The 15854-nt window shown below is 41.3% G+C and overlaps 1 protein-coding gene across 2 annotated transcripts in view; it reads right to left on the minus strand.

The window, feature by feature from the left end:
• Positions 1 to 972: 972 nt before the first annotated feature.
• LOC143289975 (patatin-like phospholipase domain-containing protein 7) overlaps positions 973 to 15854 on the minus strand; it is an 84508-nt gene continuing 69626 nt past the window's right edge. For both annotated transcript variants that reach the window (XM_076599259.1, XM_076599260.1), the window contains 3 exons: positions 10622 to 10721; positions 9679 to 9932; positions 973 to 6280 (listed from right to left, as the gene is read on the minus strand). In XM_076599259.1, the coding sequence (XP_076455374.1) occupies positions 6203 to 6280; positions 9679 to 9932; positions 10622 to 10721 (432 nt within the window). In that variant the 3' untranslated portion in view covers positions 973 to 6202. The remainder of the gene's footprint in view (positions 6281 to 9678; positions 9933 to 10621; positions 10722 to 15854) is intronic.

Consider the following 15854-nt stretch of genomic DNA (forward strand, 5'->3'; position numbering starts at 1 on the left):
TTAACCACTCGGCTATTGCGCCCGTCTTGAGATAAATGTCAATGTTACATATCTTAGCATTGTTAAAGCCAGAGTTGTGGGGAAAAAAAAAAAGATTGCTGGCACATCTGCCACCCTATCATTAAAGAATTTATTTTTCTTTGTCCACTATAATCTTCGCTGTCTTCATATATTCATCGTTACCTGCTCCCTTGCTGCTACCATGAAGTTGGTAAACAATGTGTGTTTACCTACAGTACAATATGTATATTGAGCTATATAATTATGTGACCTGGCTGCCGGAAAAAGAGGGCGCTAGCCAGTGGGACAAAGGGGAGGTTATCGGCCATAGCTACTTTCGTTTTCTCCGCATAGGCGGATAGTAGTTTGCACAGGACAGGAATGTCAGGCCCCTGCCGGAGTCTGCACTAGTGGGTCACGGTTAAGTATGTATAACTAAATACGTGTTGACCAAACATCTGTTTGCATAAAACAAGCATGAAATGGAGAGAGTCAGACAATAGAGATATCGATCCAACATGGACTGTGTATGTGTGGAGGGGTGGGGGTCGGGGGGGGGCGTAGATGTGGACAATTGACAGAACATGAGAAAAAGTGGAACATGGAATTAGGGAATAGGAAGTGAAAGCATACCAATCTATATATATTTATGTTGATGATACTGATTTTGGCAATGCTTGTGTGTACCCTTCAAAAAAAAAAAAAAAAAAAAAAAAACTTGTCCCATCTCTTTGTCATGATTCTACCCTTGATTCATCCATGTTACAAATATTTTTCACAGAGCTGTGTGTGTGGTGTGGGGTGTGTGCATGTTAAAACTGTGGTTTTTCTCATATTCACAAGGGAAAGCATTCCTAAAACGGAACAAAGTATGTATTTACTCACCAGAGTGTGCTGATCAGACACAACAAAAAATGTCTATATACTCAATAGAGAAACTGCTGCTCAAACATGACAAGGATGTCTGATTCGCTTTTTTTTTGTTGTTGTTGTTGTTTTATTGCAAGCTGATGTTGACATCAAGGCATTGTTCCCAAGCCAAGTGTTTCCCAATTACATACATGCCTTTTTTTTTTTATCTTTATGGATAGAGAACTCAAAACATGTCATGACACAGCAAGGTATTGACATGAGAAAACCCATGCAACATAATAACAAATGTACCTTCATGTACTCAATGATTATTAAAAAAATATACCATTTTCTTCTTTTTTTTATTTTTAAGGAACATTTCCGACACATACATGTCATGACAATGCGCAACAACAAAATAATATCTGTGCATTTTGATAAGACATATACACACACCCACACCCACACAAATGACTCATGACGATACAGGTTAAGAAAACATACGAACAAGTGGGGGGGGGGGGGGGGGGGCACAAAGACACAAACATTTTGAGAAACAACCTCACCTTTGTAAAATCAGAGCAAGAATACAAAAACAACAACAAAAAAGAAAATTGGAAGTCATACAACGAACTGGTGCTTTTGACCACCCATGACATCAGAGCCTTTGGCCTTTGTTTTTCCAAACAAGCACTAAATAATATAATTCATCTGCCTATGCCCTGTTTCACTGAGTGCTCACACACAAGTTCAGCGCTGAACTTAAAAGAAAGTTGATCATGACCAGTGAGTGAGTAACAAAATGTCTACCTCCATTCATTTATCATTATGTCAGCTGTAGAATGCTTCACACACAATATCCAGACACAACGGTAAGCATAAAGTTATTATGACATTGACCAGCATCAAAACGAATCTCTTCATCCACCTCCTCCCCCCACCCCCACCCCCCACCCCCCCAAAAAAGATTAGCATGTTTTTGTTTTGTTGTGTTTTGTTGTTGTTTTGTTTTTACTGTAAATGGACATACAAACTCATTTCATATTTTTAAACAAGGATTCCTTCCACTAAGTTTACAGTAACACTTCCAAGTATCTACATTCCACAATATTTACAGCCGTGTAATTCCCAAAGAGTTGGGTCAAACTTTTAACACCTAATTCATTCTTGTTACAAATTCTGGCATAACTCCAGCAGTCCAACACCTTCATGTGAGTCAAAATCAAACCTTCATAACACACACACACACCCTTGATACAAAATCCCAGCATACATTCAAACAAATATATAACACCCGAATAAAAACGTACTCAGTCCTCCGAAAGCGTACATTCAAACAAATGTATTACAGACAAGTTACAATGTACACAGCCCTCCATTACCTGAAAGTTGCTGGTGCTAAAAATATCTATGAATAATCCTTCAACATCTGAATTCAAACTTCTGCTTATGCTTAATATTATTCCAATAATTTTTTTTTTTTTTTTTTTTTTATTTACAGGAACAGTAGTTGTGAGCATGGGACAAACACTGAAAGACACGGCTTCCTGGTGTCTGATGTTAAGTCCGTTCCTGCGATATTCATTTCAATACACAATGAATACAAACAGAAATTACCCAGCTAATACTGGCAATGAATCTCTTGATGATGTAATGACCTATTTCTCCTTTTTTTTTCTTTTTTTTTTTGCATACTATTCTACTGGGCCACAGAGCCCGACTGCTGTTGTGAAAGCATAAACAGATTGTGGTCAGTATGGGGTAATCCACTCACAAACACATTCATTCACTGTCTGCAGACAGTGTACAGAACGCAAGGCCACATTGGAGAGAAACCAAACATGAACAGAAAGCCTAGTGACATCGTATGTGGAGTGATGGCCTAGAGGTAACGCATCCGCCTAGGAAGTGAGAGAATCTGAGAGCGCTGGTTCGAAACACGGTAAGCCACCGATATTTTCTCCCCCTCCACTAGACTTTGAGTGGTGGTCTGGACGCTAGTCATTCGGATAAGACGATAAACTGAGGTTCCGTATGCAGCATGCACTTAGCGCACGTAAAAGAACCCACGGCAACAAAAGGGTTGTTCCTGGCAAAATTCTGTAGAAAAATCCACTTTGTTAGGAAAAACAAATTAAAAAAACTGCACACAGAAAAAAAAAAAAATGTGGGTGGCGCTGTAGTGTAGCGACGTGCTCTCCCTGGGGAGAGAGAGCAGCCCAAATTTCACACAGAGAAATCTGTTGTGATAAAAAGCAATACAAATACATGAACTGACCCCTGTCTGTTGTTCACCAAGGTGATCCCAATCGGGCACAGGGCCGGGCTCTTGGCACCACTCTCTTTCAGCATGTCTAACACCAGCCGTTAGTGGGGTGAGTCCTGTCAATGTTGTCAGTGTCGGCAGATTCATGGGGGGCTGTTGTTTGAGGGACGTGGTGGCGGTCTTCACTCTGGGAGGGACGCTCACTCAGTCTGGCTCCGCGACTAAGCTATTATTGTCGTTAGTAGGGGGCTTAGTAGGTGGTGTCCTAAGTACGTTAAAACAGAACAGGCACCACTGAACACCACCAAAGTGACTCAGCAGCAGTGCAGGGTCTCCTCTGGTGTGTGGCCTCCTGGCGACCTAACATCGATGGTTCCCTGTGGACTGCCGACGCTGGAACTGCGAAGGATGAACCCGGGTGTGGCAGTGTATGGGGGAATCTAAATGAGCGGCAAGGGAGTAATGCCACTGAAACGGTGCAGATGAATGGGGCAGCAAAAAAACAAAACAAAAAAAAAACCACACCAGCCATTAGACAGCTGGCTGGCCAGAGAGCCCTGCTCTGTCATCGATACCTTTGATGGGTGCTACAGCCCAGTGGGTGGACTTTCAATTACAGGGTCCTGGGTTTGATTCCCAGTTGCTGGGTCAAGGGTGGAGAATTTTTCGGAATATCCCAGGCCAACACTTGTGTGGACCTGCTAGAGCCTTGACCCGCTTCGCGTGTATACGCATGCTGAAGATCAAATACGCATGTTAAAGATCCTGTGATCCATACAGTAATAGGTCAGTTGTGGACATTCACATTCACAGCCTGCACAACCCCCCTGAACAGACTATGGCTGACTACATGGTAGGGAGGGAAAAACAACAAAAGCCCAATCGTTCATTACGAATGGAAGTTGCATCCTGTGAAAACCAAAGAAAACGAAATTATCATCATTGGTGCCAAGTCATCTTCACTGAATTTCTTCTTCTTCTTCTGCGTTCACTCGTATGCACACGAGTGGGCTTTTACGTGTATGACCGTTTTTACCCCGCCATGTAGGCAGCCATACTCCGTTTTCGGGGGTGTGCATGCTGGGTATGTTCATGTTTCCATAACCCACCGAACGCTGACATGGATTACAGGATCTTAAACGTGCGTATTTGATCTTCTGCTTGCATATACACGCGAAGGGGGTTCAGGCACTAGCAGGTCTGCACATATGCTGACCTGGGAGATCGTAAAAATCTCCACCCTTTACCCACCAGGCGCCGTCACCGTGATTCGAACCCGGGACCCTCAGATTGACAGTCCAACGCTTTAACCACTCGGCTACTGCGCCCGTCATCTTCACTGAATTGTTGGGGGGGGGTTGGGGGGGCTGGGGGGGGGGAGAGGAGTGGGGCAGGGGGGAAGGTGCAGCACCGAATGCAGGTATTTTTGTATCACAGCGATCAACGTGGTGACACAAGAATCGCAGGCACCGCACCATGTATACCACACGCAGCATCACCAACATCGACTTTCCTGGGTTCGTTCGAACACCTCAATTTGTTCGCTCAGCTGTTTTCTACGCAGCGGGACATTTCACAGTTTTCCCATGGCTTTTCCCTGTTCAAACAACTAACCTATGGCACATACACACACTCTTGACTTCTCAAGCTGGACAACAAGACTAGACTAAACTTGGCGATAAATTCTTTGGACAACAATGAATGAGTTTCAGTTTCAGTTTCAGTAGCTCAAGGAGGCGGCACTGCATTCAGACAAATCCATATACGCTACACCACATCTGCCAAGCAGATGCCTGACCAGCAGCGTAACACCAACGCGCTTAGTCAGGCCTTGAGAGAAAAAAAAAGGTGAATAAATAATAGATAAGCGTACATAAATAAATAAATAATAATTATAATATGGAAAAAGGTAGTAGTAGTAATAATAATGAATGAGTGTAGATAAAAGTACATAAATAAATAAATAATAATTATAATATGGAAAAAGGTAGTAGTAATAATAATAATAATAATGAATGAGTGGGGTTTTTTTTTAAAGTCCACATGAGGACCAGGGCATCAACACCTTGATATATTTCAAACCATGATGTGATTCCAGGCGCTCACTGCCTGCTGCTCTGGTGTTTGTCCCACTCTCATGACATGACATCCTGATTCATTCATTCTTCAGTTTGAAAACACAAGTACTCATTGCATCAGAACTCTAGTCAACGAAACGAATAATGGGGGAAAAAAAAAAAACTGGGAGCAAAAGAACATACATGTTTTAACACAAAAGTGAGTGAACAGCTTTCTGCACAAAGTCAGCAATTCGCCTACAGTCCACAAATCCCTATATAACCAACCAGCCATTTCAAAACTAAGCCATTCATAAAGTAGCACTTTCACATTACTATCACAAGAGAAAAATTGTTAAGGAAGTAGTTCAAACAACAAAAAAAAAGAGAAATGGACAAGGAAAATAGCACAGCTTTGTAAAAAAAAAAATTTTTTAATAAATAAAAAAAATTAAATGAGAGAACTGAGAAAGTTAACTGATCAAAGTTATCCAGTTCATACTCTATTCACAAACACTGACCAAAACCCAAAAATTTTCAACCAAAAACACCACACACAAAAAACAAACACACACACACACACAAAAAACAAAAAAACCCACAATGATACAAGCTGATAATTTCACACAGCAAAAAATCAAAACAAAACTAAAGAAACCAAAATACCATGTGCAGTCACATCAAATACTGGTGTCCGACCAAAACTCCACCCGTACACTGTATTTCGAAAAACAAAACGTGTAAGTGTATAATATTTCTTTCACTCCCCCCCCCCCCCTCCCCCCCCCCCCCCCCCCCCCCCCCCACCACACACAGATGAAGCAAAGGTTGAAAAAAGATCACCGTTATAAAATCCATCCAGACGAAAGAAGACTGCCCATGGAAGCTCAACCAAAGCACAGCATTCACACCCACACCCACACCCTCTAGCGCGACGTGAAGACGGGACGTTGGTGACAGAGACAGCAACAGCATTCAGACGGACAGCCCCCTAGACTGGCAGAGACAGCAGCCGCAAGCGGTGAGGTCACGACCTGTTAGGGGACAGCTGTCTGCTGGATTTGGACCGCCCCGGCTTGGTCTTCCGCTGAACCAGACCTGGCGGCTGTGATCACACACACACACACACACACACACACGCACATGCACACACACGCACATGCACACGCAGGCACACACACACACACACCCACCACACACATGCACACACACACATACACACACGCACACACACACTCACCCACCCACACACACACACGCACACACACACACATACACACACGAACACACACACCCACCCACCCACACCCACACACGCACACACATACACACACGCACACACACACACCACACGCACACACACCCACCCACACACACACATACACACACGCACACACACACACCACACGCACACACACACACCCACACATACACACCCACCCACCCATCCACCCACCACACACACACACACACACACACCACAGCACTGTCAACATGGGATGAACTTCACTCAGGAAGTAAAGACTCTTAAAGCTTGTAGTTACGCTGCTGTATTGCAGCCCCCACCCCCAACCCGAAATGGAAGAATCCTGGTTTTGTTTTTGTTATGTTTGTTTTTTAGGGGTTTTTTTTTCAAAATATTTTTATTCATTCAATTTTAGTTTACAATGCACAAATATTAATAATAATAATAATAATAATAATTTATTTTTATACAGCGCTATAATACAAGCATAAGCAAGCTCTAAGCGCTTTACAATCCTGTACCTAAAGTGAAACAAGAAAGCATATAAAAAGTAGTAGAAACATAAAACAGAATCATTAATATTATAAAAACACAATGCATAAAACTCACAAAGTAACATACTATCAATACTACAACTGTTACACTCCAACACTCACACCAACACACACGCACAGACACACACAGGATTAAACGGCTGAGATGACAGCAATTTTCACTTAAAATACATACATGCAGTTAATATAACTTAAGCAGTACGAATGCAATACATTACATTAACTTAATTCATAACAGGAAATGAAAGTGTTAACAAGACAAAGACGTATACAGAAGAAGAACACGGGGCATACATGGTGCATATTCTGCACAAATTTTACGTCACTGTTCTAAATATGCACTTCGTTACAAACAAAAAACAAAAACACTGAAAAAAACAAAAACACAAACCGTGATCACAAATAAATAAATAGATAAAATGGAAAAATTTTTTTAAAAGGACAAACTAGGGGCACTTTCTTGGTATGCACAGGTAGGAAATTTCTTCATACGAGTGTCTATACTGCACTTTTTCGTCATCTAAATAGGACAATATAATACACTCGAGATTTGAATTTGTATCACCACAAGACAAATGACATTACAGGCAGAGCTAGCATCAAAAATATCAACAATAAATAACAGAATAAAGTAACATAGGGGAAACAGAAGATCAGTTTCCTTTAACTAAAGCATTGTGGAAACTAATCTGACACGGTTCATTGTTCTATCAAGTTCATGTACGGCAGCTATTTCAAAACAAATTCATGCTTTTCCATGTTCAGTAGGTGTGCGTGTTTTTCAACTTTTATATCTAACCTTTAATTCTGAAAAGAACATTTGGATATTTGGTCTGTTTGCTTATTCTGCATCTGTATAGAAAGAATTTTCCAAGTAGTAGGATAAGATAAAATAAGATAAGAATAACTTTATTATCTCCAACTGGAGAAATTTGGTCAGGTGCATTATCACAACATAGACAAGTAAACAACATGGGGACCATAACTGTAAAAGTCAACAACAGCTTTTACGAATATTACGAAGATACAAATGTAAAAAATATCACATACACCGTTTCATACATACATCCATCCACACACTGCAGGTAATAACTAGTATTCTTAATGTAAAAACAGAAAGAATTAAGAAACATTATTTGAATATAATTATAAACATAGCCTACTATACTGCACATTGATTATTATAGACAGATAAGATAAGAATATAGATAAATTGCGGAAAACCGCAACCAGATAATCAGCACACACCCGCACAATCTAATATGTCACCAGTTCTGTTGTTCTCTTCAGTTCCAAACAATATAAGCTTATTATTCAAATGTAGGTCAGCACAATTCTGACAATTTTCTATGATGATACGATGTAATTCTGTCCAACAGGATAGGGAGTACTGGCAGTCATGCAGGTAATGGTTTACAGTGTCCTTCTCTCCACCACACAAGTTGCATTTATCATTATCTATTAATCCCATGTTTTTTAGAATAGTTAAAGCGCTGGACTTTCAATCTGAGGGTCCTGGGTTCGAATCTCGCTGCACCTGGTGGGTAAAGGGTGGAGATTTTTCTGATCTCCCAGGTTAACATATGTGCAGACCTGCTAGTGCCTGAACCCCCTTCGTGTGTATGCGCACGTAGAAGATCAAATACGCACGTTAAAGATCCTGTAATCCATGTCAGCGTTCGGTGGGTTATGGAAACAAGAATATACCCAGCATGCACACCCAGGAAAACGCCGGAGTATGGCTGCCTACATGGCGGGGTAAATAAATAAATAAAAAATCCGGTCATACACGGAAAATGTTACATGTCTGTCTGAGTGTGTATGTGTGTGCGTCTGAAATCTGATTGAATGACACAGGAAACGAATGATGAGCACCCAGTGGCAGCCGTCAGTCGGCTTTACCCAGGTAGGCAGCCTGTGGTGCAAATGTCCCCATGTATGTAAAGCGCTTAGAGCTTGGTCTCTGACTGAGGATAGGGGCTATATAAGTATCCACATTAATCAATCAATATTTGTTACCAGGATTCTATGACAAATTCTAGGCCACCCTAGCCCACCCACACACACACACAAATAAAAAACCCAACCCACAACCCTCCTCACCAATTTTCTCAGCTGACTGGCAGTGGCCTGATCATCCGTCAACACACGAACACACCTCAAAGTCTTGGTACTCACCTGTTTCATGAGCTGACTGGCATTTGCCTGATCATCCGTCAACACACGAACATGCCTCAAAGTCTTGGTACTCACCTGTTTCATGAGCTGACTGGCATTTGCCTGATCATCCGTCAACACACGAACATGCCTCAAAGTCTTGGTACTCACCTGTTTCATGAGCTGACTGGCAGTGGCCTGATCATCCGTCAACACACGAACATGCCTCAAAGTCTTGGTACTCACCTGTTTCATGAGCTGACTGGCATTTGCCTGATCATCCGTCAACACACGAACATACCTCAAAGTCTTGGTACTCACCTGTTTCATGAGCTCACTGGCAGTGGCCTGATAATCCGTCAACACACAAACACACCTCAAAGTCCTGGTGCTCACCTGTTTCATTAGCTGACTGGCATTTGCCTGATCATCCATCAACACACGAACATACCTCAAAGTCTTGGTACTCACCTGTTTCATTAGCTGACTGGCATTTGCCTGATCATCCATCAACACACGAACATACCTCAAAGTCAGGGTACTCACCTTTTTCCTCAGCTGAATGGCAGTGGCCTGATCGTCAGTGAGCTGCTCCCTGTCATCAAGCTCCTGGTAGTCGGTCCTCAGGCTGAGCACGGGGTCCGAGCAGGTCTGGTACACCTTGTCGCTCTCCGGGAAGTGCTCCTCGTCCTTGTCGTCCTCGTCCCCCTCATCACTCGTCTCCTCCATGATGATGTCGTCGTCATAGATGTACTCCGCGTCCTCCGCACCAAGCTGGTGGTATGTCTCGTCGTCCGCCGCTGTGTGTTTTTTTCAGGGTGGGGGTGGGGTTGTGATTATGCTAGAAACCGCTCTGCGTTAGGCAAGGAAGGAGGGTGTGTGTGTGTGGATGTGTGTGTGTGGAGGGGGAAGGTGTGTTAGTGCGTGTGTGTGGAGGGGGAGGGCAAAAGGGGTGTGTGTGTGGGGGGGGGGGGGGGTGTACATGTGTGTGTGTGTGTGTGCAGGAGGAGAGGGGAAAGGGGAGGGCGGATGTGTGTGTGTGTGTGTGTGTTTGTCATGTGTGTATGTGTGTGTGTGGAGGGGATGAGGGGAAATGGAAGGGCATGTGTGTGTGTGTGTGTGTGTGTGTGTGTGTGTGTGTGTGTGTGTGTGTGGAGGGGGAGAGGGGAAATGCGTGTGTGTGTGTGTGTGTGTGTGTGTGTGTGTGAGAAAAAGCACACTCTTTTTCTTAAACGGACACTGAATGGATCTAACCAAAAAGTGGGGTGTTGTAAAAACACACTCATTAACATAAATGGACACTGAATGAGTCTATCCAAAGACTTCTTTTTTTTTTCTTTTTCTTTTTTTAATGTGGAATTTATATCAGGACAACGTTGCTCAGGGGACAAAAAAGAGTTAAAAGGATTCAAACTTACTGTATCCGCTTGACTTGAAGCAACAAGATTTGATTTGATCTGATGGATCTGATATCAGCTGACGGACTCACCTTCACTCTCGTTGTCCAGGTAGAAGTGGGACTGTGGCTTCTCGATGCGAGACACCAGCTCCGCCAGGTCCGTGAAGTAGGTCATGGTCGTCGTCTTTATCTGGCCAAAAACAAACTGGGTCAGACATCCGTTAGACCATGACAGCCAACACAAACATCAAGTCCCTCTGTACCAATCAGAGACATGGATACTAACAAAGTCACACAGATCAAAGTCATACAGACCAGAGGCATGGATACAATCAGTCATACAGATCACAGACATGGATACTAACAGTCTTACAGATCAGAGACAAAGTCATACAGATCAGAGACATGGATACTAACAAAGTCACACAGATCAGAGACATGGATACTAACAAAGTCACACAGATCAGAGATCAGAGACATGGATACTAACAAAGTCACACAGATCAGAGACATGGATACTAACAAAGTCACACAGATCAGATATATGGATACTAACAAAGTCACACAGATCAGAGACATGGATACTAACAAACTCACACAGATCAGAGACATGGATACTAACAAAGTCATACAAATCAGAGACATGGATACTAACAAACTCACACAGATCAGAGATATGGATACTAACAAAGTCATACAGATCTGAGATATGGATACTAACAAAGTCATACAGATCAGAGACAATGATGCTAACAAACTCACACAGATAAGAGACATGGATACTAACAAAGTCATACAGATCAGAGACAAAGTCACACAGACCAGAGACATGGATACTAACAAAGTCCAATACTGACACACACTCAGCTCAACACATGCCTGAGGCATATTGTGGACATAAGTGGCCAGAAACAAAATCAAAGGACAACCTACGCTCCTCGGGGAGTCCAAAGGATTAAGTGGGTCATTAAATAAGACAACCATTAACATTTCTAAGCATCATAAGCATATTTAAATGTCATAATAAGACAACCATTAAAAAAATTTTTTTAAGCATCAATGAAAACATGGGGGAAAGACATCATGGAGAATGAGATGGAGATACACGGGAGAGAGAGAGAGAGAGAAAGGCAGTGGAGAGACACAGTAGAAGGAGGAGTGGGGGTGGAGGGGGTGGGGGGGGAGGAGCAGGAAGGAAAGTGCCAGTAGCATATTTATCATGCAATCTGAAAAGAAAAAAAAATTCAAACACTTGCTTATTTTGATACATCTGCACCATTTTGGTGGTCAAAAATAGGCTGACATTATCATAAACGGAGTCACTGAAAAAAAGACATTCACTCCTAACAACATCAAAAAACAAAGACAAAAAACAACACTAACTTAAGATGAAGAAATATACAAATTAGAGTTAAATCCCCAAGATAAATAATGGTCTCAATCTTGTGCACAAGAAATGTATGTCTAAAAGGACAAAGGACAAAAACATTTTCAAGCAGAAGAAAGCAATTAAATTCTCTCTTACTTCACACCAGAAAAAAAAACATAATCTTCACCGACAACAGTTCATCACACCCTGCTGACTCCTTTAAACTGAATTCTAAAAATCCACATAGTTTCATTGTCAAGGAGGCTTCAAAGCAGGCAGACTGATCCATTTATGCTACACTATATCTTATCTAAAACAAGAGAGGCAAGGCCTTCAAGACTCACTTGTGATACACTTTTTAAAAAAATCCAAGCTTTTTATGTATTGATTATAATTTCAAAATGTAATGTTTAAGATGAGAAAGATCAGTTTAAAGCAAATTAAGTCCCTTGGCATTAATTACAGAGTAATTTCTCTTCTTTTACTATCTGCACCAAAACATTTGCAACATAAATAAAAATTCCATGCTTAGCAAAAGAAGTTCCTGTTTGAACAAAAAATGATAATAATGACTGCTCTTGTTGCTGGGTCAGAATATCAGATCGAAGTGCCAAGTTTAGAGAATACAAAAAATATAAATATAACAGTAAATGCAGTTTGCATATAATTAGGCTTCATTTTTTTTTTTTTTTTTTTTTTTTGTGCCCATCCCAGAGGTGCAATATTGTTTTAAAGAAGATGACTGGAAAGAACTGAATTTTTCCTATTTTTATGCCTAATTTGGTGTCAACTGACAAAGTATTTGCAGAGAAAATGTCAATGTTAAAGTTTACCACGGACACACAGACACACAGACAACCGAACACCGGGTTAAAACATAGACTGATTTGTTTACACAAGTGAGTCAATAAAAGCAGGGTCAGGGGGGTTGTTGGGGGAATCTGTGTGGGAGGGGTGATGCCTAACCTAGCACTGATCGAATGCACTGGTCAGGTGTTGAGAGCCTACCACTGTTACCACACATATCAGTGCAGTCTGCTTTTATACAACTCACTTCACATGTGAAGACCTGGCATCAACAAATTACTCTTTCCACCACACACACAGAGACTTTTGAACCACATATGCATAATAATGAGCTAGATAACGATCCCCAAATACAGTGTCATCACAAATTAGGCTTCAGACTTCACAGACTGTATTGCGTCCTCATAAAATAAGCGAAGTTTCCTTGCAAACAGATAATTACGATAACTGATGATTATGTTATGGAATGAAGTGATGGCCTAGAGGTAACGCATCCACCTTGGAAGCGAGAGAATCTGATCGCGCTGGTTTGAATCACGGCTCAGCCGCTGATATTTTCTCCCACTCCACAGGACTTTTGAGTGGTGGTCTGGATGCTAATCATTCGGATGAGACTAAAAACAGAGGTCCCGTGTGCAGCATGCACTTACACACGTAAAAGAACCCACGGCAACAAAGGGGTTGTTCCTGGCAAAATTCTGTTGAAAAATCCACTTCATTAGGAAAAACAAATAAAACTGCATGCAGGAAAAAATACAAAAAAAAAAGGGGGTGGAACTATAGTGTAGCGACACGCTGTCCCTGGGGAGAGCAGCCCTAATTTCACACAGAGAAATCTGTTGTGATACAGAGAAATACAAATACAAATGTTAGTTGCCATAACTTGAACAAACTGGCAGCACCAAGCACACACACAAACATTACTGGAACGGTGGACAGAGGCACACAGATCTATGTGTAGCTCACATGTGCAGCTGCAATTTCCGTTTGCCACAGCAATGAACGAAACCAGCCAGTGACATTAACATGTAAAAAAAAAAACCAGCCAGCAACTATGGTGATGTTGACTGCAGACATGGACACATGCTCACATACAGCCACACACAAGCACCAACAATACACATAGTATAATAGAAAAACACAAAAACATCACACACACACACACACACACACACATACACACACACACACACACACATACACACACACACACACGCATATATATATGTTTATAAATATATATATGTGTGTGTGTGTGTGTGTGTGTGTGTGTGTGTGCGTGTGTGTGTATGTGTGTGTGTGTATATATATGAATGTAAGAAAGTGAAACACACAAACACACATTAAAACACACAAGCACGCTAAAGGTGAAACACACACAAACATACACACCCACCTTTCTTCCTCCAGCCCCCCCCCCCCTCCCCCACCACACAGACATTACACACACAAAGTGTACAAGCACAGACATGTGCACATGACACACACACACCGACACCTTTGCCCTCAGTGCTTAGTTCCTGGACACAGCACACATTTCTAATCTTTCATCTTCACCAGTGAGTTCAGGCTGTGGTGAAAAACACTCTGCCACTCACAAGATGCGATGCGATAATTGTGAAAGCTGTTTGCACCAAGCTTCAACTGATTTGAAGTGTGACTTCCACTGATAGCTCTATAGACTATCTTTTTTACTTGGCTGCTATGAAATTCTGGAGCAATGTTTAACTGAAAAAAATAGAGCAAAAGATGGCACAAACTTTTTTTTGTTTGTTTTTTTTTGTTTTGCTTTTTTCCCTGATTTAAACATTCTGCTGACTAACCCAACATTATTATCACATAAACCATCTGCATTTCGCTTACATACAGAACATCAACTGCATGTCTGCACAACTACTAAATTTTCTGAATATATATATATATATATATATATATATATATATATATATATGTATTTTTCAGAGGCCAGACCACTTCCTTAAAAGAACAAAGCAAGATCAAAAAGACTGAAAAGAAAAAACTTCTCAAGGGTAATCCTGGATGTACAGTAGTGTATCCACAAGGGATGAAATACTGGAAACTGCAGATCCCCATAGATGGAACTGAAGATAATGTTATCTTACTGAATATTTTCCTAATATATCATTGAAATGTTTCACTTTATCTTAAAATGTAATTTTTGTTTTCTTACCTAAATGTTTTCTTTTAGCATGATAGTTAATATGTATGCTGTGATCAAGGAAGGGTGTGCCAGTTGCTCATTAGTTTTTTTCGGTTTTATCTGTTGATGAGCATTTGTCTTTTTAAATGTTATTATTATCTTACAGAATATTTTCCTTTTTATAATGATTGAAACGTACACATACGCGCGCGCGCGTGCGCACACACAAAACAATGCATGCGCACGCACGGGCACACACGCAACACACACACAGTTGTTACACTCTGAATGTAATAGTATCTTACCCACATGTTTTTCTTTTTACATAATTGATGTGTACATGGTGACAAGTGAAGGGTGCATCAGTTTGTTTTTTGTTGTTGTTTTTTGTGTGTTTTTTACGGGCATTTCATTTTAAGTGAGCCTAAAGAAAATTTTTCTGTTTTTGGTTGAAGCAGATAATAAAGTATTTTGAACTGAATTGAATAGATGGTCTATGTTTATGACATTTTCCTCTGGCCACCAAGCTGTTCTAACAATCTCTGGGACTCATGCAGCTCAAAGAAAGATACATCCCAGAAATTCAGCATCCTTGATTTGTTCTGCGCCTCACAAAGTCTTAACTCACATTCATCTGGCTTATAATTATGTTCCCGCTTGTTTTCTAGCTAGCTACTACCCAATGATCATGAGGATGGAACTGAAGTGAAATAACACAGGGACCTTTGCTAGCACTGCCCTACACTAATCTGCTGAAACAACACACACACACACACACACACACACACACTTGCTAGCACTGCCCTACACTAATCTGCTGAAACAACAACAACAAAAACAACAACAACAACAAAACACACACACACACACACACACACACACACACACACCCTTGCTAGCACTGCCCTACACTAATCTGCTGAAAAAACAACAACAACAACAACAACAAAACACACACACACACACACACACACACACACACACAC

The sequence above is a fragment of the Babylonia areolata genome, chromosome 14 (genome assembly GCF_041734735.1).
Source record: "Babylonia areolata isolate BAREFJ2019XMU chromosome 14, ASM4173473v1, whole genome shotgun sequence".
Lineage (NCBI taxonomy): Eukaryota > Metazoa > Mollusca > Gastropoda > Neogastropoda > Buccinidae > Babylonia > Babylonia areolata.